General features: G+C 39.6%; 2 protein-coding genes across 5 annotated transcripts in view; one reads left to right on the top strand and one right to left on the bottom strand.

Moving 5' to 3' along the window:
* Positions 1–508: 508 nt before the first annotated feature.
* On the bottom strand, positions 509–20366 carry gtf3c4 (general transcription factor IIIC, polypeptide 4). 2 transcript variants are annotated; one of them, XM_068012342.1, is made up of 5 exons: positions 20068–20366; positions 16295–18109; positions 6362–6492; positions 4275–4363; positions 509–1742 (listed from the first exon to the last, which is right to left on the bottom strand). In XM_068012342.1, the coding sequence occupies exons 1-5, from the start codon at positions 20344–20346 to the stop codon at positions 1678–1680; spliced, it is 2379 nt and encodes a 792-aa protein (XP_067868443.1). In that variant the 5' UTR covers positions 20347–20366; the 3' UTR covers positions 509–1677. The 2 variants fall into 2 exon arrangements, 1 of the variants encoding a protein (XP_067868443.1); XR_010968988.1 differs by lacking the exons at positions 509–1742; positions 4275–4363 and adding an exon at positions 13863–14121 and having other exon boundaries at positions 6411–6492.
* An 80-nt stretch (positions 20367–20446) lies between these two features.
* The window catches only part of ddx31 (DEAD (Asp-Glu-Ala-Asp) box polypeptide 31), a 112050-nt gene continuing 107678 nt past the window's right edge, over positions 20447–24818 (top strand). For all 3 annotated transcript variants that reach the window (XM_068012340.1, XM_068012338.1, XM_068012341.1), the window contains exon 1: positions 20447–20905. In XM_068012340.1, the coding sequence (XP_067868441.1) occupies positions 20783–20905 (123 nt within the window). In that variant the 5' untranslated portion in view covers positions 20447–20782. The remainder of the gene's footprint in view (positions 20906–24818) is intronic.

The following is a 24818-nucleotide window of genomic DNA, read 5'->3' as shown; positions in this document are numbered from 1 at the left end:
GAGTTAAATTCAATCTTGTATTTTTTTAAACAATATTTATATAGGGTAATACAATAAGTTCATAGGCTTTAAAACAAAATTTAGCACACAACAGTATTCTTTGACTGGGTTGTGCACATGCTGTAGATAGATGGTTCCCATCAACTATAGGATCCAGTCCAAAAAACAGTTGCTCTTCAAAAACAAAACCTTCCAGTTTTTGGTTGACCTACTAAAGGTACCACTGCTTATTACAGATAGGCAGCATTTAGTGTTGGCCAACATCAGAGCAGTAAGAACAAAAGGCAGAATCTGTAAATGGTTCCTACAGACGTCTGAAAAGGGTTAAGAAAAATAAATTTGACAAATATAATACTCATGAATCCTTTGTCCTTCCAAAAAGGAAGGCTAAGTGAATAGCATTTTACTGTTTGATATAAGTGCCATTAAGTTTTTCTTCATGGAGGTAATCTGAAAATTGTGCAATTTATGAGCTTCAGCTATACTTAAAAAAAAAAGAAACAGGATACCCAAGACACTTTCATTTATATTTCACAAGATAATACATTTTATCCAAACGGTAACAGATTTATTGAGAAAACAATTTTTATTGTACAAAAAAGTAGTTTATCATGTCTTAAGTTGCGTTCACAAATGTACGCAATAGTTGCAGTCGTTAAACAAAAATTTTAAAATGTGAAAACATACATTAAATGAAAGACAAGAGAAAGTCTAACGGACTGTCCCAAGCTAGTAACCAACCAGCCGCTTAATGACTGGTACTGATCCTCTGAAGGCCAATAGTGTGGTATAGTATTTCACTTTTCCCAGCCTAACTTAAATACAGGGGCACTTTACACTGTGGTTGCTACTTGTCCAACTCTAATACAATCCCCCTGCACCCCTATCCTGGATTATAGTTCCTTTATAGGCCTGATATTTGTGCCATTCATTCACCAACGGTCAGGCGAGACATATACTGGAAAAGGACTTCTAAATACCCTAGCCGCCTTGGATATACCACAATTTCCAACACATATCACACATTACTCAAATCTTCTAATGGCGAAGTAATATTAAAAAGCTTCCTTTTCGTATTGTTCCCATAGACAACCTAGACTCTAGTGTAACTGATTTTGTGGATGCAAAAGTAGCCAAGTGTTCTTCAGAAAATTGTGACATAGATTAACTTTCAGACAGTTATTTCAGTTCATTTTGTGAAAACTTGACCTGGACAGACAAGAATTTCCACCGTTTCAAATCTGACTCTACTTCGAACAGATACTTTCCTCATTATTCTTGCGCTTGCTATGTTCAACTGTGCTAGAAATATTTCCATTATCTACTTCATTCTCTTTGTCTCAGACTGATGCAATAATTTACATTCATTTCCTACTCCTGAAGAATAAGGAAAGTGGATGAGAAAGATGAACATACTGTCCTCTCTCCAATGCCCTTGAAATTCATAACATGATGTTGGTGGAAAGGTGCTTAAGAACCTTCCAATTTTTCTTTTAGTGTCCCATAGAATACAAAGCTGCATTTGTGAATGTCTCCAGATAGGAGACAATGCCACTATCAAATAAACACAATACTCTCCCAAGAGCAAATATCTTAAGCATCATCTTCCCAATGCTAAACTTAAGATACAGATGTGAGCCCTGATCCAATTCCTTCGTCCGATGGCTTGAATGCTTATCAGAAGAGAGGAGAGTCACAGTATGTACAAGGACTCTGCAGCAGGCGCTTTATCCAGTCTGGGTCTAGAACATGAGAAAAACATTTTCAACAGTAGGTCAATTAAAGCAAAGAATCATACCACCAAATAAATATGTTAGAGAGAAATCAAAAAGCTTTTGGTTTTGAAAAATTGGTTTTGCAAGACTGGTGGTTATTGAATCTTTTAGTTTAGTTACCTGAATCTACCACAATCAGACCATTTCCCATTAAGGTGGCACAATCGACAAAATTCAGTAGCGTACTATATGAACCATGTGTATAGGACGTCACATGTATCAGTTCAGATCTTAAGAAAAAATTGATGTAAAAGATATCATGCAGCAGGGATGCACAAATGTTGTGCATCACTGGTTTACTTATACAATGCACTGCACCAATATTCTTCAGTTTGCTTTTTTAAAATAAATAATGTGGAAAGTGGTTGAATCTCATCTGTCAGGCAAATTCAGGATGGCCGTTCAGTTTATTTGCAACTCAAGCTCATAATTCATCACTTGTCTGTTTCATTAGAAATCATCAGTAAAGATAAACTATTCTGTAGGCCCTCCATATTAAGCATACAGACTTGTGTGACCTAAACTTGATAGCACTACCAACAAATGTTATCGTTGAGACTAAATCAGACTGCAGGAGCTGCATGCAATAGCAGTGGCTTCTTCATACATTAAAAAAATACAAATCAAAAATTGACCTGGTTAAGTGTGGTTACCCACATCAATTTTCACATTTCCAGGCCTCAGCGGACTAGAAATTTTGGCTATAGGCCAGTTTTTAATGATGTGGTTCCCAACTCCAAGGTTAATAGCCAGACCTCCAAAGTTAATGCCCAAACCCAAAGAAGTAAAAAATCTCATTAATTTACTTTCTAAACTTGACAGTAAGCAGTTTAATAGACCAAGCAATGTCAGTGCTCAGTATCAAGTTGTATTTCTATAAAACACAAAGTGCATATGGTCATCTTAAAACCGAAGATTTTTCAGCTGAAGCATTAGGGGCAAAATTTGTCTTGATTTTCTTTTTAAACACTTCTTGTAAAAGAACTAAACTAAAACAAGATGCAAAGCGATTGAGTTTTTTTTTAAAACTCCAGACTTTCAAAGGTTCAGTGAAGTTGAAGTTAAAAATTTATAAGACTTCCCCCCTCTTTCCCTGTTCTCTATCAAGTCACGTAACATTCCCCAACTACCAGGAATGTTGATTGCAATGTTGTGAATGATATTACAAGTTCAAAGGCACCAAAGAACTACACTGTTGACATGCAACATTTTTTCTCTATATCCCTGCAGTAAAAAGAACATCTTGCATCTTGCCATGTGGGAAACGGCAGAGGTCAAGTTACATCCTATTTACCAGCTGAAGTGTCAGCTTGGCTCAATTGGTCACAATCTCATTTCTGATTGTGCTCACAAGCCCGATATTCTAGTGCAGTGCTGAGGGAGTGCTGCACTGTCACAGGTGCTGTCCTTCAGATTAGCTACTGAAGTGAGGCCCTAGCTGCCTGTTCCAGTGGATGGTAGACATCCCTTGTCAATATTTGAAGTTCTCCTTACTTTGGCCAACATTCTGTCAAATCAAGGCAGACACCTCAGTGCAGTACCGAAGGGGTGCTGCACTGTCAGAAAAGTCCATCTTTTGGATGGGACGTTAAACCGAGGCCCTGTATGCCCTCTGAGGTGCACTTAAAAGGTCCCATGGTACTACATCAAAGAAGAGCAGGAAAGTTCTTCTCCGGTGTCCTGGATCATATTTTATTCCTCAATCAATATTAAAAATAGATTTTCACGTTGCAGTTTGTGGGAGCTTGTTGTACATAAACTGGCTGCCACTTTTCCTACGTTATAACAGTGATTGCACTTCAAAAGTACTTCACTGGCTGTAAAAGGCTTTGGGACGTCCTGAGGTTGCAAAAGGCACTATATAAATGCAAGTCCTTTCCCCCCCTTTTTAACCAAAACCATCAAAAGAAAATTAATAGTCACTCAGTTCATTAACTGTTTGTAGGACCTGCAGGCAAATCAGTTGTCAAGTAACTGTCTAACCATCACTGCATTTCAGAGTAATTCATTGTATATTTTGGAATGTGATGAAAGCTGCTAAATTAATATACACTCTTTCTTTCAGGGCATTGTTTGTTAGTTAACCAGAGAGCTGTACTGCCAGGCTGCACAAAAGTTCTTAACTTCACTTCCTCTATTTTCCTGCAACAAAAACAAGTTTGGTTTGGAATCGGCCATTTATATGAACAATTGTTTTCCTTGATGAAAAAAGGAAAATGAAGTTAATATTGATAGCCACTTTATAGCCAAAGATGTGAAGAACATCACTGCTGTTAATGAACAGTGTCCAACGTTAGAGATGTCAGCACTGCAGAAAGCACACACATGCATGAAAGTGCACCAACCCTCCTCCATCTTTCATCGCATTTAGAACATGCACACTGTCAAATGGGGCTAGCACCCAGCAACAGAACATTCAAGCTCACTTACCTACATTTATGCAAAACTTTAAAATGAGTTGCTTTGAAGGTTTTGAAACTTTCTTTACAAATAGCTCACCTGAGGGTAACTGCTGTCGAGCTATGCTGTCTTGTAGCAGACATCTGCGATAGGTCAGACTCTGGCAAGCATGGTACGTCAAAACACATCTGTAAAGTGAAATAGATTATCAAGACTATACTTTACTAATGGACCATTTACATAATTATACCTTCAGCTCCATCCCTTAACTCTGTTCCACCTGTTCAGAGAACAGGCAGAGGCCTTGGTTTAACGTCTCATCTGAAAAACAGGACCTCCAACAGTGTAGCATTTCCTCAGTGTGGCACTAAACGCCATCCTAGATTGTGTTCAAGGCTCTGGAATGGGACCTCTTACATGGATATCTGCAGCAGCACCACCATTCAAGATGTTCAACCCACGTTAAACAGTCCACTTGATGGGAGCCCCAACCACTGGACTCAATACTCATTTTCCTCCACCACAGTGGCTGCATTATATACTATCCACAGGACTGTAGCAACTCACCAAGATTGCTTCAATAGCACCTCCTAGTCCTCAAAGCTGGGCCCTCTTCAAGTAATGCCATCCTGACTTGGACATTTCACCATTCCTTCATTGTCACTGGGTCAAAATCTTAGAATTCCCGATACAATCTACTGCGGGAATACCATCTGCATAAGTGTTGCAGCTCAGAGAGATAGGCCACCACTACCTTCCCAAGCCAACTACAGGTCAATTAACAGAGGCTTGTCCAAGAACAATTTTAAAAAAAAATTCCAACTTACAGTGCAAAAGTAAAAAAAAAACTTGACCGGAATACTGTTGGGTTTGCTATAGAGATACAGTCAAATCCTGAGAAGTGTTTTAGCTAGATTGCTAAGAAATTGCAGATATCGAGCTAGGTTTCTGTAAAATGATCAAAAAGATTGTAATCCATTCCATATTATCATTCTTATTTTATGTTTGGTCTAGGATCATTTAAGTGTTCTGACTGGACCAGAAAATCTAGGTTAGGCTATAAATGGAAACATTATTTTCTACACTTTAATAGTATATTCATAGTGGGAAAAGGGAGAATTAAACATTTTCTTCTTCGCATCCAGGGCAGGAGAAACAAAAATCAAGCAATCTCCACCCTATACAAGTAGTCCAACCAACAAATAGGCTCAGCCTAGTGGTCCTCAAAAAGTTGTTCTTAGCACTGTTGCCTCATTGATGGATATATCCTAAATCAGATCAAGACCAATCAGTATCAATAACTGAAAAATGAGAACACAGATTTAGACTTTATATAGGGCCCCAGAGGTTCCAAGATACACACCTACGTGGCCCATGAAGGCACAAGTTTGCACATCCTTGCTATGACGTCTCCATGTTGAGAAATGGTGGACTATACCAAGAATGGCAGCACAATGGTTATATTCTGGGACGAGTAATCCACAGGCTTGGATTAATGACCTGGAGACATGTGTTCAAATCCCAACATGGCAGCTGGGAAACTTAAATTCAATTAATTAAATAAATCAAGAATAAAAAGCTGTTCTCAGTAATGGTGGCCATGCAACTACTGGATTGTTGTAAAAACCATCTGGTTCACTAATGTCCTTTAGGGAAGGAAATCTGCTGTCCTGATCTATGTGACTCCAAACCGACAACAATGTGAATGACTCCAATGTCCCCTAGCAAGCCACTCAGCTGGCAAGAAGCAATTAGGAATGGATAATAAATGCTGGCCCTGCCAACGATGCCCAAATCCAGTGAATGTCTAAAGAAAGTAGTGAACTATAGAAACCAACAAACACAGGTATGTACATTTTGTGCTATAATTCTGTTTCAAATGTGTATTTAATTTATACCAGTCTGTGCCAATACTCATGTATGAAAGAAAAGCTCAAGTGCCAATTGTCATAGCCAAAAACTGCAATTAAAAAAAAAGGAGGGTAAGAAGTATAATTTTGAAGCGTTCTCAAAGGCTTCAGAATGAAGTTCTTATCACAAAACAAAGCTACAATTCTGACAAAGTTTTGCAATGCCATCATGGACTTTACACAAAATGCATGCATAACATATGCACAAGATACACAAGTCACTGGTTTACCCTTATAAGATACATCCCGTGCCTCAGGGCTGCTGATCGTGCTTACCTGTGCCAAATATGCCCATTGGGGCAGACAGCCTTACGTCGATCCGTAAATGGCAGAACCTCTTTACAGAGAGAACAGTGCTCGGGAAATGTCTGTTTGGTCAATTTCTTCAAATTGTGAGAAATTAGAACCTGTATCCAAAAAGATGATAGAGATGAAGCAATCGTCACATCTACATCAAAAATATAATTTAATTTTTCAGATTCTGTCACATTACATCAACCAGCTCTAGTAAAGGAATCCCTTTATCAGTACCAGTGAGAACAAATTGTCATTATTTTTTTAATATAGATGCTGGCTAAGAATTTCAACTTTGACACCAGCGATCTGGGTGCAAATCGCACACAAGTTTTAAAAAGCGTTTTTTACGCTCAGGTTTTCGCTCAAACTCATTTGCATATCGTCAAATGCAAAAATCTACCTCAAGCAGCACAATTGGGCAGCATTTTAGAACACATTCCTGGGTATATTTAAGAGTGATAACCCTGGTGCTGTTTTACTTATACAATTGAAAATAGTCAAAAATGGGTTTATCATAAAAAAGAGACTTTAATCAGTGTGTCTAGTCCACCACCAGTGAATAACCTGATTTTAAATAAATGAAAATGACTTCAAAAAAATACAGAATCATTTACTGGTCGTACTGGTGTTTCTTAATAATTAAAAAAACATTATTTTTCTGCCAAAATACCTTCATTTTAAGAGCCTCCTCAAAGGCCTGCAAACGGTGCCATTACTGGAAATTCACCTTGGTGATTAATTCAATTTGGGGGCATGGCTATCCTCTCGTGCTTTTTAAAAAAAAACTAGCATAAAAGATCACAAGAACTCAATTTGAGCTGGATGTAAACAGGGCTTGAAATTCCTCGATATTTTACGCTGGTCTGTGCTGATTTCGGGCGAAATGTGCTGAAAAAGCCAGTGCAACCTAACAGAAACTCCAGACTGCTGTGTTTAAGAAATGGAAACATCATAAATTACAAAAGCTTGAGTTTTAGCATTTTATAATGGAATTGGCTTTTAAGGATCTGAAAAACTACCTCTCTTCTATATAGGATCATATTACAGTGGTCATGGGAAATAGATACTTTATAAATAGAAGCAACAATAATGATCAACTTGGTTATATTAGATGTGCCATATAACCCAATATAACTAATATCACATCTTTCTAGTATTGTTAAAGCCATGTATCATGTCATATTTGGCCAAAAAGAATAAAATGCTCACCACTGGCTAACATTAATAGATTAGTAATGGAGATGTAATGGAGATTGAAGTATATAACTGAAGTTATTACTCCTGTACAATTCCAGTTATTCACAACTCACTTCAAAAATAAAACATCAGAGGGTCAAAACATACAGCAGCACCATAAACACACGTGAAGAAAATGGGGACTTGAGACAAAAACCTAAGAAATTCTGTATGTAAACAGGAATACATCCAAGCAGATTTCAAATCAAGGTTAATCTCTGTGCTGTAAACTCAGAAGTCTGAGATGCAAAATGGAACCATCATAGCTCTACAGGAGCAGGATCCCAGTGCAAGTCAAGGCACATTGTCAGGGAATAGTAGGGAGGATGCATCTAACCCATGGTGTATCTGGCTGGGAATACCTGACTCTAGCACCAGAAGCTAAAAAAGTAGAGGATATCAGGTTTTGGAATTTATATTTTCCCTCTTAAAAAGGATTTAACAATGAGTTTTAAGTGACGTGCTTGAAAACGAGATGAATTTGTACAGATTTAAAAAGCCAAAGGTTGCAGCCAATAGTTTGTGGAATGTAATGACTCAGTCTACTTGAAACAGACAATCAAAGTCATGCCAGGATCATCCTTATTCATTGGGAATAACAGGAAATGACTCGAGACTCCCAGCAACAGGGGGAGGTAGCAGGTTTTATGGACACATCTAGTGGCAAATCATAAATGGGGAAGAGGTCAAAGGGACACAAAGAATAGAAGAGAGATACATGGGCAATCGAGTTTGAACAGGAGACAGTGAGGTGCAAACGCCTGTGAGCTTGAAGCGGAGATAAAGGAGACCAGATTTTGCAATTAAAAGTTGTCTGTAAAAAGGTATTGCCAAAAACAGGCCAGAATTCCCATGAAAAAGATAGGATACTCCCCCCACCCCCATTTTTTTTTTAAAGAGGGCAAAGGAATGTGAGGTTTATTTACAACTGTCACTCTGTTTGTGTCTTTTCTGTCTGTAAAATAAAGCATATTAACTAACATCAAGCAACGTCACAGTTCTTTTAATACATTCATGGGATGTGGGTGTCGCTGGCCAGGCCAGTATTTATTGCCCATCCCTAATTGCCCTTGAGAAGATGGTGGTGAGCTGCCTTCTTGAACCGCTGCAGTCCATGTGGGGTAGTTACACCAACTGTTAGGAAGGGAGTTCCAGCATTTTGACCCAGCGACAGTGAAGGAATGGCAATATAGTTCCAAGTCAGGATGGTTTGAGGCTTGGAGGTGAACTTGCAGGTGGTGGTGTTCCCATGCATCTGCTGCCCTTGTCCTTCTAGGTGGCAGAAGTCGTGGGTTTGGAAGATGCTGTCTAAGGAGCCTTGGTACGTTGTTTTCCAGTACACTTTAAAAGAGTGTAGAAGCCCAATTGAGGGCATGTGTGAAAGGGGCAGTATCCAGTTTGGACTGCAAAGGGTTCCTACAGTTACACCACAAGGTACATTGTATAATTGTATTGTAATAATATATTATTTAGGAAATACTGTCATGCTCGGATTGCTTATGGAAACAATCAGTGTTGCTGTACCTCAGAAAATATCCAAGACTCAAAACTTGCAGCAATGTTTGACAGGGAGGGAGAAATAAAATGGGGGAATAATCAATCCCAGCTTAGACTTTTCATACCATCATCAGCCAAAAAGCATACACCAAAACTGATTGACTTCAATACCACAAGCTGACCATTTAAATATACAAATTTATGGCTTGACTAACTTGACATTTCTCACACTGTTTATAATCATGACTTTGAATACACAATATATTTTGTTTGGCAAGTTGTGGATCTTCTATGGCATTGCTCACAAGTGAATCAATAATACTGTTTTGTAAGGACAAGGAGCATTATAGGAAGTAACGGCCAACTAACTGCTAAGGTGAGGCTGTCACTGAGCATAAAAATAATCTAACTGCCATTAAGTAAACATTGTTGTATTTCATACACCTGTAAAATTACCAGGCATCAGACATAGTGGCAACGATATCTCTATTGCTGGAGAATGCATTTGCACATCCTAAGTAATTGCCATTGTTTCTTTCGTGCCTCAATACTAAGATGATGCAAACATCTGCATTAGACAGTGTGTGACCTCTGAAGAAAATCAAGAGGGAGAAACTTAAAACATTCACCATCACTAGAGAAAAGGTACTAGGAAAACTAGTGGGACTAAAGGCTGACAAGTCCCCTGATGGGTCTTAAAAGAAGTGGCTGCAGAGATAGTGGATGCAATGGTCGTAATCTTCCAAAATTCCCGAGATTCTGAAAAAGTCCCAGCTAATTGGAAAACCACAAATGTAACACCTCTATTCAACAAAGGTGGGGGGGGGGGGGGGGGGCGGGGAGAAAGCGGTGGTGCTAACAGAAAGCATAAAAATATAGGCCAGTTAGCTTAATATTTGTAATTGGGAAAATGCTAGAATCCATTATTAAGAAAGTGATAGCAGGACATTTAGAATATCATAATGCAATCAGACAGAGTCAACATGGTTTATGAAACGGAAATAGTGTTTGACAAATTTATTAGAGTTACATACGAACTAGAAGCAGGAGTAGGCTTTTCAGCCCCTCAAGCCTGCTCCACCATTCTATAAGATCATGGCTGATCTGTTTGTGGAAACAACTCCACTTTCCTGCCTACCCGCTATACCCTTTAACTCCCTTGTCCTTCAAGAATTTGTCGATCTCTGCCTTAAAAACATTCAATGACCCTGCCTCCACCACACTTGGGGGAACAGAGTTCCACAGACTCCCAACCATCAAGAGAAAACATTTTGCATCTCGGTCTTAAATGGGAGATCCCTTATTTTTAAACTGTGCCCCCTTATTTTAGTCTCTCCCATAAGGGGAAACACCCTTTCAACATCCACCCTGTCAAGTCTCCTCAGAATCTTATATGTTTTAATAAGATCAGCTCTCATTCTTCTAAACTCTAATGAATAAAGATCTAACCTGTCCAACCTTTCCTCATAAGATAATCCTCTCATCTCAGGAATCAGTCAAGTGAACCTTCTCTGAACTGCTTCCAATGGAATTATATCCTTTCTTAAGTAAAGAGAGCAAAACGGTATACAATACTCTAGATGTGGTCTCACCAATGCCCTGTACAACTGTAGCAAAACATCTCAACTTTTACATTCCATTCCTCTTGTAATAAACGACAACATTGTATTTGCCTTCTTAATCAGTTGTTGTACCTGCATACTAACTTTTTGTGTTTCATGTACTAGGACACCCAGATCCCTCTGCATCGCAGTTCTGCAATCGCTCTCATTTAAATAATATGTTGCTTTTCTATTTTTCTCGCCAAAGTGGACAAGTTCACACTTTCCCACATTATACTCCATCTGCCAAATCTTTGCTGACTCACTTAACCTATCTATATTCCTTTGCAGACTCATGTCGTCTTCACAACTTACTCCCTATCTTTGTGCCATCAGCAAATTTAGCAACCATACATTCTGTCCCTTCATTGATATAGACTGTAAATAGTTGAGGCCCCAGCACTGATGCCTGTGGCACTCCGCTAGTTACAGCTTGCCAACCTGAAAACGACCCATTTATGCCAACTGTCCGTTTCCGGTTAGCTAACCAATCCTCTATCCATGCAAATATGTTATCCCCAATATCATGGGCTCTTATGGTGTTTAGTAACCTTTGGTGTGGCACCTTGTCAAATGCCTTTGAGGATGTAACAAGCAGGGTGGATAAAGGGGAACCAGTAGATGTGGTGTATTTGGATTTCCAAAAGGCATTCGATGGGTGCCACATAAAAGGTTACTAAACGAGATAACAGCTCATGATGTTGGGGTAATATAGAGTCATACAGTTATAAAGCACAGAAACAGGCCCTTCAGTCTATCGCGTCTGTGGTGGCTATCAAGCACCTAACTATTCTAATCCCATTTTCCAGCACTTGGCCCGTAGCCTTGTATGCTATGGCGTTTCAAGTGCTCATCTAAACACTTCTTAAATGTTGTGAGGAATATATGCTAACATATTAGCATTGTTAGAGGATTGGCTAACTAACAGGAAACAGAGTTGGGATAAGTGGGGCATTTTCAAGTTGGGAAACTGTAACTAGCGGACAGTCACAGAGATCAGTGCTGGGGTCTCAACTATTTATGATCTATATTAATGATGAAGGCACTGAGTGTATTGTAGCCAAATTTGAGGACATTACAAAGATAGGTATGAAAGCAAGTTGTGAAGAGGACACAAAGTGTCTGCAAAGAGATATAGATAGGTTAAGTGAGTGGGCAAAAATTTGACAGATGGAGAAAATGCGGGAAAATGTGAGGTTGTCCACTTTGGCAGGAAGAATAGGAAAGCAGATTATTTACATGGCAAGTGATTACAGAATGCTGTGGTACAGAGGGATCTGGATGTTCTTGTACATGAATGGCAAAAAGTTAGTATGTAGACACAGTAAGTAATTAGGAAGGCAGATGGAATGTTGGCACTTATTGCAAGGGGGATGGAGCATAAAAGTAGGAAAGTCTTGCTACAACTATACAGGGCATTGGTGAGACTGCGTATTGAGTACTGTGTATAGTTTTGGTCTCCTTACTTAAGGAGGGATATACTTGCATTGGAAGCAGTTCACAGAAGGTTCACTAGGCTGATTCGTGGGAGGTTGAGCAGGTTGGGCTTATACTGATTGGAGTTTAGAAGAATGAGAGGTGATCTTATTGAAACACACGATTCTGAGGGGGTTTGACAGGGGAGATGCTTAGAGGATGTTTGCCCTCGTGGGGGCATCTAGAACTAGGGGACAGTTTCAAAATAAGGGGACTCCCTTTTAAGGCAAAGGTAAGGAGGAATTTGTTCTCGCAGAGGTCATTAATCTTTGGAATTCTCTTCCCCAGAGAGCAGTGGAGGCTGGGTCATTGAATATATTCAAGGCTCAGTTAGACAGATCTACAAGGGAGTCAAGGGTTATGGGGGGGGTTGGGGGTGGCAGGCAGGAAAGTGGAGTTAAGGGTACAATCAGATCAGCCATGATTTTACTGAATGGCGGAGCAGGTTCGAGGGGCTGAATAGACTAACTCCTGCTCCTATTTCTTATGTAAGTGCGACAGACAAGAAGTGTGTACATGTACAAACTTGCACATAGGGAAGTTTTACAAACAATTAACACCTAGGAGTCTTAGTAGGCTAAAACTGACACTAAACGGTTTAGTCAATGCAGAGCAGCAATCGACAAAGTCAACAGAATATTGAACTACATACTGCAAACTATGTCAGATGAGGTAGCGATCAAACTTTATAGTGCTCTGGTCAGTTGCAACTTGAATGTTGCTTTGGCTTCTTGGAAACAAACATTAAGACAGTGCAGAGAAGAGTTAAGAGGTTGATTTCTAGTGCAAGAAATTTAATTTAAGGAAAGGTTGAAAAATTTGGCATTTTCAGTCTATATAAGGAAGCATTTGAAAGCTTTATAGGAAAGTTAAGGGCATAGAAAAAGTAACTCAAATATCACTTTAAATCATGAGTGGAACAGGAGGATACAGGTTCAAAATAATAAAAGGTAGATTTAGGACTGATATCAGGAAGTTCTCCTTACTCAAAGAGTGATAAACATATGAATGGACATCCAGATAGAGCAGTGGAAGCAAAAACTCTGGAATCAATAAAGAAACAATAAAATGCTGCAACAGAAACAGTATTGTTAGGGTCTTTCAGAAATGGATAAATTAAAATGGGCTAAATACTCACCTTTAATTACCTTATATATAGATGGGGAACATCAGCATATTAATAACAACAGGGGCCAAGACATAACCTTCATATATATTGGCCCCGATTTTGCAGTCAGCGTCAACTGAACTATTTGTGGCGCTTACAACTGTCTAGACTTAGTGAACTTTTGCGTGGCAACTCATTGGGAGTATAATACAGTGCTGTGCCCCAGGGGATCTGGGACCTTTATAAATAGGACCAAGCAACAGTGTTTCTTAAACTAATCAGATTGAAGTATCCTAACTGAGACACGCAGAGTCTAAACCAGGATGTGCAAGTGAAAACATTTAATTCAATGTACAGAAAGCAAAATAGAGGGGGAAAGAAAGATGGGATTGAGAGAGATAGAAATAGTAAAAAAAAAATTAAAATCTCCAATGATAATATCTCCAACGTTAATTAAAATCTGAAGGAATGAGACTCCACACTTTTAAAAGTAAATTTTCAGTACGAGAGGGGTTATTCGCTATTAATTAAAGACTTATCACGCTATTAAAAATACACTTACACTTGAATGGACAAGCCCTAACTTTTTCCGGTGTCTTTAGTCTACTGGGCAAGCAGTACAACTTCACATCCTTCATGTATTTTAATGCTGGGTCAGCTTGTGGAGGAGCAGGGCAAATCAAACAGCAATTTCATGATTTCTGCGTTTAACTGCGCATCCGAGGACACTGGAAGTTGCTGTCCGATTCACCCTGTAATAACTGAGTGCTGACAGTCTCACTGTTATTCTTACTGCAAAATCCGGATCATATCCTCTCATTCTGGAGATAAAGTTTTAACAGGTTTATTTAGGGTTAAATTTGATACTCAAATGTGTACTCAAATGATTCACAAAATTTCTAGAATTTCATTGTGCATACAAGGAGCAATTCTCTCTACAGCTAATCAAATGCAGAAGACATTTCTGCAATATCTAGAACAATGTTTAATCTCTCTTTTCCTGATTCACACAACTGAAGACCATTTTTCATTGTATTTCACAATTAAAAATTATTTCATTTTGTAGGGTAGAGTAAATGGCCCATTTTCTAAAACTGGCAAGCTTTCTTGTACATTTAGCTTTCAAACGTCAGAGGGGCAGAGGCTGATGGTTCCATTTTAAATGTCATATCTACATAAACTCGAGGCATGGGTTTTACATGAAAAATCATGTTCAACGTAGAAACTCAGGATTACACAAAAAAGGACGTCTCTACTCCCAATACAATTTTTCCCGGTGTCACATTGCTGGGATTTGTAGCAATCTCATTGAAAGCATAACACACAAGTTCTAAAAACCAGCAAGAAATTTGTCATAGCGGAGGAGACATCGTGCTGATTTAAATAAGCCACTGCAGTTTGGTTTTAATGAAATGTTTCTTCTCAAATTTATGTTTAACATCTGCCACCCAACAATACCACTTGCCTCTACACATCCTTTTTTAGCTACAAGGATGGTGATAGCTCATCTTCTGTCACAGATGATCCTGCTCCCTAATTTTCTACCTTCCCATTGAGGCTTTGCTTCTTGTAAGGCACTATGCCTAGGGGCCAACAAATATGTTTGTATTACAGAAGGAAACTTCAAATAAATCCTGGGCTTCTAGTTACAAGTATCCTTCACTGATGAAATTGCTGGACTGACAGAGGTGCCTCTTACACACAGCTGACATTAGTAATAATTATGAGGGGAGGAAACTGTTCAAGGATTAGCACACGAACAAATGTGATCCAAGATAAATTAAGCAATTATAATTGTTTTTCCTTTATTGTTATTAATGACATTATTTACAGTACTCCCTACACTAAGAAAACAGTGGTCTGCATTGTACTTACATTGCACGGTAGTTCATCCACTATGCAGTACTCTTTTCACTTGTCACTGTTAAATTTGATTTGCCTTCTTAAATGGAGTGTTTAGTTTTTGCAAGGGACTGCACACAAGTGACTGGGTCAGGAACTAAAAAAACCTATTTCAACACTGTAGCCATCTCCAGCACTATGAATAAGCATATGTATTAAGGTCCAGAGCTTATATAGGACCATTTTCAAATGGATAGTTTGGTCAATTTTGTCTCAGTCACCATACTTGCTGACGAGTTGGGATTCTAACAGGAGGACTTCAATACCTGAATAGGCTTTTTCTCATGCCCTGCTTCTCATCTTTAATTTTGTTCTCAGGGTGTCAGCGATGCTGGTGAGGCCACATTTATTATCCATCGCTAGTTGCACTCATAAGGTGGTGGCAAACCTTCTTGTTTCTATTGAACTCAAAAGTCACAATTTACCATAGTGAGATATGAACCCTAAACCTCTGGGCTGCTAACCTACTACCACAACTACTACACTATCATGTTGCCTTACGTTGGCATTGTTGGCTCTATCGCAAGTAATTGCATTCAAGTTTAAGATTTTATGCTGAGGCGGGGGAGCAGAGAAGAAAACAAAAAAAACTTTTTTTTTCTTTTTCTCACAGAAGCCTTATTTCCATAAGTTAATTTAGAAGGTTGGAAATAAATGACTGAAAAAAAAAACAGGCAGGGTGCTTTGAATAACTGCCAGTACAGGGAGATCATTTGAAAATAATTTTGACCAGATGTTCAATGTTACCTCAAACTCCAAAATAAACAATGTACAGTCAGTCCTCTGAGCTTTCCAATGAAAAAGATACTGGTGGAAGATTAAAAAGGTACTTTTATACTGCATGACATAGCTATTATATGTCTATTTGCACAGATATCTTGGTGACGTTCAGCAGCCCTAGTGATCCTTCCCTGTTGGGGAAAAATCTAGCCTCTCCATTCTTCCCAGTTGGCGTGCTAAGTGGGGAATCATAGGTGGCAGAGTTTCAACTGATAGTGATCACCACAAACTGCTTAACCACATAACTTTTCATGAACAGGGGGAATTGGGGAAGAGAATTAAACAAAATCAAGTTACTCAAATGAGACCTACCTTGGCTGTCCTATCATCGTAGCTGGGGTCAGAGGTCAAGAAGTCACAAATGCCTCTGGTTGGGACACTGGTGTTCTCAGTAATCCAGGTGTGAAGATACACTTCACCCAGAACTCGTTTCATGTGTTCACGTGTCAGGTGGAGCTCTACTACTTCAATGTTAGTCTGAATTGCATTCAATTTCCTTGAAATCCTCTCTCGAATCTGGTCTTCAGTACTGCCTTCTTTCTGTTCCACGGTCAAATCCTCTGCTTGACTCTCAACTCCTCTAGTTGGTTGATTACCTTTTGCACTCGTTGCTGCCTCATCTGACTGTCGACTATCTTTGCTTAACAATGCAGAGTTGTCACAAAGCAGAATCTTTGACTCACGATGACATGGTCTCCAAAGTGCTTCAGAGGGTGCCTTCTGTAGGGTCTGAAATAAAATCTTTAAGAGAAAGAGTCTTAACCTCCATAAGTAATTAGATGGATTTGTCTGGAGCTTATGGTCTAGAGCTTCATCGAGTTCTGGAGGAATACGTTTTTCTGTCAACACCCGCCAGCGTACAAGGTCAAGTAAGTCCACCTGTTTGAATAAATTGTGGATGGAAGATTCTAAAACCTTAGAAGCTGCTTCTTCTGGAGTTTTTAACGTGATAAACTGAACCTGGTATGTGCGGCTGGCTGGATGGAGGCCATTATTTATACCTTCTGCTGTCACAAGAGCTAGGTATGCATTATTAGGGCTGAGACATATCCCATGAAGCCTCACTGTGCCAATTGACTCTGGCAATTTGATTAAGATGTGATCAAACTTCACTGCTACATCTGTGAAGACAGGAGTCAGCTTTCGGATGGTTCCATCAACAGAGCAGGTGTAGAAACTCCCAGTTTGTTTGTTGGCCGTTAGAGACACAATGGGAAGAGTGTGGAGGCCTGTCACATGAGAATTGTGAACATTCAGTCCAGCTTTAGATATCAAAAGCAGGCACCAGAAAACATACGTTCCTCTGGCTGCCACGACCAAGCTGCAGCTGCACTTCTGATAGGGGTGGTAGAGAGATATACATTTAATATTGTGCACAGGTAACTGATCCATCTCTTGCCAAAGAACCACTGGTTGCCTGAGAGTGAAGTATCCTTTCACTGCTTTCAAGTTGACTGGCAGAATCTTAACAGGTCCTTTGGAACTGCCAACAATCAACCCACTCATTTTGCGACTACCATGTTCATATTCCCACCAGGCCAGAACACTTGGGTCATTAATACCTGACTCAATGGTACTGCATGCAATGATAGAATCTTTGCCATGAAATGGGATCTGAAATTGCCATATAACAACATCACCATTTTCAAGTAGGACAGCCAACAGTACAGTGCCCACGTCTTCACACTCATTGTTGGCTTTTACACGTTGGGTGTTGCAGATACTGGACCATTCCATTCTAACAGGAGTCTGCATATAATGTCTCCTTTGAAATTCAGAAAAATTCTTCAACTCCCCACCCAGATCGGCATCCAAGTGTCCATATTTGTTCTCGTACAGCATCTCACCATACACCTCTGTAATATCTAAAGCTGGCGTCCACTGCAACCTGTTCACATTCACCTGGATGGACAGTCTATTGTCCAGTGTCAAAGATGCCAATAGACACCTTCCATTGAGGTCACAACCTAAGGGAGACCAGCTGGTAAATTTAAATCCTCGCAATGGCGATAGAGCACCCCCTTCAGGATTAAAGACCCTGTCCATCATTAGGGAATGACTTAGCGTTGGATCTCTTTTGCTCAGGAATTTGTCCTTGCAGTCACTTACTTCTGCCTGCGAGCCAACCTTAAAATACATAAGGTATAAAAATTAGCATTTTCTTTCAGCATGAAAATTGAAATTAAAATAGAATTGTGAGAATAAACATAACTTATGGGTATACTGTTATAGCCAAACCTTAATATGAAATAATTAGGAGTTGTAAAATACCAGAGTTATTTTAAACCATAGATTCATTTCAAGTCTCCAATTCCTTTTGGGACTTATTCATCGAAGTATTGAAATATGGATTTTTTTTCTCTTATGTAAAAACAATCTAGGTAAATTGCAGCTAGAAAATGATAATATTGTGAGTACAACAACGTTCATCCCAAAAAGAACATTTCAGACAGTCTACAAAGGGAAGAGGATAATGCCAAACAGGAGACTTGAAAGATTAAAGGTGTGACAGAAAGGGTTAGAAAACAGTTGAAAAAGAGTTAGGCTCTTAGACTTCTGAAAAAGGTAGAACAGTAGCAAGATGAAGTAGCTTTGGAAGGAAATTCCAAAGAGCAGGGACCTAGAGTCTAAAAGATAATAGCTTTTGATGGTGGAGCAAACAGTAATCCTATGTCAGAGAGTGTGGGCTAGGACATATAGCCGGAGGAGTGAAGTGAACCCAATGTACTATGTGGCAGAAATCTAGTGAAGCTTATCTAGGATGGGAATGCTAGAGGAGCTAGTTTTAGGTCTCTATCCACCAGGAAATCCAGTCCGGAGTCTGCCCCTTATATTTCACCACCCACCCCAGCAAGATGGATCTGGTCCCACTCAACATCTCCCACCAACCAAGAGGGGAATCATGAGTAAAACTTTACATCCTGCATGAATGCACATTACAGTTCCAATGTATAAGCATCATCCCAACTACATGAACAGCCTCAGCTCTACATTCCTTGGTTAGCAAAAATCTATGAACTTCAGATTCAAAAGATTTTAAGTGATTAATTGAGTTGATATCTACTACTTTTTGTGGGAGAGTTCCACACTTCTACAATCTGTTGCCTGAAGTGTTTCCTAACTTCTCCCTTGAATAACCTGGTTCTACTTTAAGGCCCTTTGTCTTAGACACAGACATTTTCTGCTACCCCTTGCAATATCCTAAAACTTCAATCAAATCACCCTTTAACCTTTTATATTTCAAAGAATACAAACCTAGTCTATGTAACTTCACCTCATTAACGCTTGGAGCACTGGTAACATTCTGGTGAAATTACACTCCTTCCAAGGCCAATATCTCCTTTCTAAGATGCAGTGCCCACTTTAGTATGTGAAATCTTAAGATAAGCAGCTGTTTGAATTCTTACAAAATCGGGACCAGCTTTCCCTCCAAGTAATCATTAAATCCATCATAATGGAAAAACAAGGGTGATAGGATTCATTCACATTGCTTTTGAAATCTGATTATGTTCACAGATACCCCCAAAGAAAAGAATGATCATAAAAAGCAGAGAACATCTTTCTTGTCTGCACCAGTATCAAACTCAGCAAATCAGGTACAATGGATTGAAAGTAAAATGTCACTGGACTGCCCAATAACCTCTGACAAACAGTAACATCAGTTTTGCCAGTATACTGGGAACTGTGCCATAAAAGTACTCAAACTTATAGAGCAGTCTGTAAGCCCACAATTCTCCAAAACATAACAAAACTAAATTCAAATCAAAAACAAGCCCCGAGGTAAATTGTTAGAATTGACACCCAGACCATCCAATCTCCTGAATTTCCGTTTTAATTATCCCAAAAGAACTTAACTGTCATTTTAAATCTAGTTGCTATCCAATTCCGACCTAAAGTGCAACACAAGTTTACTGAGCTGGAAAATTGTGATTTTTTAAAAAATTGCTTCTCAAGAGCTTTTTTTTTTAAAAAAAAGGCTTAATCAAGTGGTGCATCCGACTGGAGAAAGAGTAACTTGTCTCTCTAGGAATTCAAAGAGATTGTGAAGTGTTGCTGGCTGGCTTGCTTGCGTACGAGGCTTTTACCTTGAGAGAGCAGCTCTGGCTGGGTGCGGGGACCGAGGTCCTGTGGATCACCATGTCCAGCCCGTTGTTATGAATGTCGCAGATCTGCTCCAAGACATAGATGTTTTTGCCAGTGGTGATGGAGAGCCGGTTGTCCTCAGACCAGCCGAGCGGCTCGGGGCCGCTGACCGGGTACTGAAGCTTGACACTGGGCTCCCGTTTGCTTGTCAGCACCGCCCCGCCACCGGTTGGGCTGCCGCCGTTCTTTCTCTTACAAGAGGCCGCAGATACCGCCGCCATCTTACACAAACCCACCTCTGTTCCCGGACGTGACGTTGAAACATCGCGACCGACTGCAACGAAAGGACCCCTGACTCTTCACTTAGTAACCGGTCTGCCCGACTATCTTGCCTGATATTGCTAACCATTTAGAAACTTAGATAATTCGGCTTGAAAGACGGACTAACAAAATTTGCGAGGAAGCACACTTCCTGAAAATAACTGTTCCCTTTGTCTATCTTTTTGTTAGAACGCGATTTATTACTTTATACTTAACGTGGTTTGTTCGTGAAATAAACCATCTTTGTAATTATTAGAAGTAAAGAAACTCTCGGTTTCTAGATGACCATATGTTGATCTGATGGTGAGATCCGGCTTCCACATGTGCAGCCCCTGGAGAAATTAAAGCTCCTGGAGTCTACCCACCTTTAATTTGAAGGTGTTTTAAATATAACTAATGTTAGACATGGCTGATGACGGTTTAATGTTAAATATTACCAACAACCCCAAAACACCCGTTTTCAATAAAGGAAAGAAAAAGATTTATCAGCGCAAGGCTTTGAGAAAAACGGGAAGTTGGGTAAGGTGTATTTCATTCGAATTGTGCCCTGTATTTACTGAGCAGTGTTTTGTCAGTATTATGAATTAATATTGCTGTAAGTAAGTGGTAAAGTTGGCTGATGTGACCTACAGAGCAGCTAATTTGTAGTGAAGAGTTTTTTTTTATAAAGTGAGTTTGTGATATGCAAGGGATGGTGATTGATTTGTATGTTTGGTTTTGGTGTCAGAGAGCAATGTGATGGCATTTTATCCTTTCACCACATTTACAGATGAAGATCAGCCCATCCACCCAGTACAACCCAAAACTCCAGTTATTGCTACGTCTAGTTGTTTCTTAACTGATTTTACGGTTTTTGCTTCTGCCACCCCGTTTGGAAGTTCGTTACAATTGTTGATCACTTGCTGCATGACAAAGAACTTTCTGATATAATTCCTGAAGTTTACCTTTTTACTAGTTTGAACTATGCCCCATTGTTCTACTTGCATAATTTAACATAGTAATCTTTTCCATATTATTTATTAGCATATATATTTCTGTACGATCATCCCAAAGGCAATTAGGGATGGGCAATAAATGGTGGCCTGGCCAGCGACGCCCACATCCCATGAATGAATTTTAAAAACGTCTCCTTTTTCTAGGCTTAAAAAGCTCAAACCCCTCCAGTTCAGACCCCTGACATGAGGGACCAGCCTGGTCATTGTTCTCCGCACTGCCTCCAGTGCATAAATGTCTCCTTTGCATCTCGGCTACCAGGCTGGGACACATTACTTGGTGTGGTGCGAACTGAGCACTGTACGTCCTCTGACTTTTAGCTACTGAGCTAAAGCATTAGAATACATGTTTTGTAGGAAATAAAAACAGTAAGTGCTGGAACTACATCTGTTCTGATGAAAGGTCACAGACCTGAAACGTTAACTCTGCTTCTCTCTCCACAGATGCAGCCTGACCTGCTGACTATTTCTAGCACTTTCTGTTTTTATTTCAGATTTCCAGCGTCTACAGTATTTTGCTTTTATTTGCATGTTTCATAGGCATTGTCAATTGCTGCTGTGCATTGTCTGGACTTGTTGGTGTTGACTAAGACTCCTCAGTTTATTTCAACATCATCATTTATTGTTTCACCACCATTCATGAAGTATGCTTGTGTTCAATTTTCCTTATTTCATCCACCATTGTCTGGAACACTTATTCTGTAGTATCAGGGCTGTGTTTTTTTCACTGCCCCCCTGGGTATGGTATCATCTGCAAATATAGCAGTTTGCATTGAGTTTCAGAACCCTAGACACTGATGTACATTAGAAACTGTGGTGGAAGAAATTGCATTTATATACTACCTTACATGACGTCAGGGCATCCCAAAATGATTCGCAACCAATGAAATATTTTGGAAGTGCAGTTACTGTTGTAATGTAGGGCAACACGGCAACCAATTTGTGCATGGGAAGGTTCCACAAACAGTAATAGGTAAATCACTGAATAATCTATTTTAATGATAAAAGCAAAATACTGCAGATGCTGGAAATCTGAAATAAAAACAGAAAATGCTGGAAGTACTCCACAGGTCTGGCAGCATCTGTGGAGTGAGAAGCAGAGTTAACGTTTCAGGTCTATGACCTTTCATTGAGTTCGCTTGAGTTCTGATGAATGAAGGAAAACTTAAAATGCCATTTTCCTTAAATAAATTGCCTCTATCTGTAAACCTTTTCTATTAACAAGTCTGGTTTTCTCTGTAATCTCACCTCTTTCTACGATTGGGAATGATCTGTCTGTATTAAAAGTCTTGAGTCAGTAATTCTGTCATTGTTTGTAATTGCAGTGAACCACTCCTCTTGCCAATTAGTCTGCGGTGTTACTTGGTTAGCACGGACCACTCAGATGCCACAGAAGCAAATAATGCAGCCTTTTTGTAGCTTTCTACATTTAAATTATCGGAAGACAGAAAGAGAGCAGGGTGAATGCTGAGAGACAAAGATTTTATTTTATATTTGTCCTTGAGCAGTGCCACCCACATACTGTCAGCTAGCTATTTTACTTCAGTTTTTTTAAATCGTCACTGTTATGCTTTGCTCTTCATTTCTTTCCTTCAACTCCCTTGTTGACAGTCCTGTCTGCTGTAACACATCTATCCACCACTACATGGGAACAAGTTCATGTTTGTCAAAAAATAAGAGAAACAACTTCTTCATTTATGTAAGATGTCAGTAGGGGAAAGTTTAGGGGACAGTGATCATACTGCCATAAGCTTCAGGTTAGCTATGGCAAAGGACAAGGAGCAATCCAGAGTAAAAAGAATTAATTGGGGGAGGGCCAATTTCATCGGGATGAGAACTGATCAGATCCAGGAAAATTGGAATCAAAGATTTGCAGGCAAAACCATATTGGAACGATGGGCTGCCTTTAAAGGGGAGATAGATTGGGTACAGTCAAGGTACATTCCCACAAAAGGGAAAGGTAACGCGAGCGAAGCCAGAGCTCCCTGGATGATGAAAGAGATAGAGAGTAAGATGAAGTAGAAAAAGATGTCAGGTTGGTAATGCAAGTGAGAACCAGGCTGAATACAGAAAGTTCAGAGGGGAAGTGAATAAAGAAATGTGAAGCAAAGAGAAAACATGATAAGAGACTGTCAGCTACCATATAAGGAAATTCAGAAGCCTTCTATAAATAGCAAAAGGTGGTAAAAGGAGGAGTGGGACCAAAAAGGGGATTTACACATGGAGGCAGGGGCGTGGCTGAGGTACCAAGTGAGTACTTTGCATTTGTCTTGACCAAGGAGGAAGATGCTGCCAAAGTCGCAGTGAAAGAGGAGAGAGTTGAGAATGGGCTAAAAATTGATAGAGGAGGGATTAGGCAGGCTGGTTGTACTTATAGTTGATAAGTCACCAGGACCACATCAGTTGCATCCTAGGATATTGAGGGAAGTAAAAGTGGAAATTGCGGAGGCACCAGCTTCCAATCCTCCTTAGATACAAGGGGTGGTGCCATAGGACCGAGATTTGCAGATGTTATGCTCTTGTTCAAACAAAAGGATGTAAGGATAAGTGTAGCAACTACAGGCGAGTTTGACCTCGGTGGTAGGAAAGCTTTTAGAAATGATAATCTGGGACAAAATTAACAATGACTTGGACAAATGTGGATTAAGTAAGGAAAGCCAGCATGGATTTGTTACAAGCAAATCATGTTTAACTGATTTGATTTGAGTTTTTAATGAGGTAACAGAGAAAGTTGAAGAGGGTAATGCGATTGAAGTGATGTACGTGGATTTCCAAAAAGCTTTTGATGAAGTGCCACATAACTTTGTCAGCAAAGTTGAAGCCTGTGAAATAAAAGGGACAGTGTCAGCATGGATACGAAGTTGGCTGAGTGACAGGAAACTGAGTAGTGGTGAACCGTTGTTTTTTGGACTGGAGGAAGGTAAACAGTGGGATTCCCCAGGTGTCAATATTAGGACCACTGTTTTTCTTGATCTACATTAATAACCTAGACTTGGCTGTGCAGGGCACAATTTCATTTGCAAATTCTGGCACAAAACGTGGAAGTATTGTGAACTGTGAGGAGGATAATGATTGATTTCAAAAGGGCATAGGGTGGTGGAATGGGCAGACACTTGGTAGATGAAGTTTAATGCAGAGAAGTGTGAAGTGATACATTTTGTTAAGAAATATGTGGAGAGGCAATATAAGCTAAAGAGTACAATTCTAAAGGGGATAGAGGAGCAGAGGGACCTGGGGGCATACGTGCACAAATTGTTGAAGGTGGCAGGGCAAGTTGAGAAAGCAGTTAATGAGGCATATGGGACCCTGGGCTTTATAAATGGAGGCATGGAATACAAAAGCAAGGAAGTTATGGTGAACCTTTATAAAACACTGGTTTGGCCTCATCTGGAGTATTGTGTCCAATTTTGGGCACCCCACTTTAGGAAGGATGTAAAGGC

The sequence above is a fragment of the Heterodontus francisci genome, chromosome 32, assembly GCF_036365525.1.
Source record: "Heterodontus francisci isolate sHetFra1 chromosome 32, sHetFra1.hap1, whole genome shotgun sequence".
NCBI lineage: Eukaryota > Metazoa > Chordata > Chondrichthyes > Heterodontiformes > Heterodontidae > Heterodontus > Heterodontus francisci.
This window is presented reverse-complemented; position numbering and strand designations above follow the sequence as displayed.

What these genes read in the sequence shown, in the direction of transcription:
- gtf3c4 (XM_068012342.1), bottom strand. Translation starts at nt 20,346, where the DNA reads ATGGCGGCGGTATCTGCGGCCTCTTGTAAGAGAAAGAACGGCGGCAGC. An exon ending in ACGATGATAGGACAGCCAAG is followed by an intron (nt 6,493 to 16,294) that starts GTAGGTCTCATT and finishes TTTTGGATACAG; the next exon opens with GTTCTAATTTCTCACAATTT. An exon ending in TCGACAGCAGTTACCCTCAG is followed by an intron (nt 1,743 to 4,274) that starts GTGAGCTATTTG and finishes CTCATGTTCTAG; the next exon opens with ACCCAGACTGGATAAAGCGC.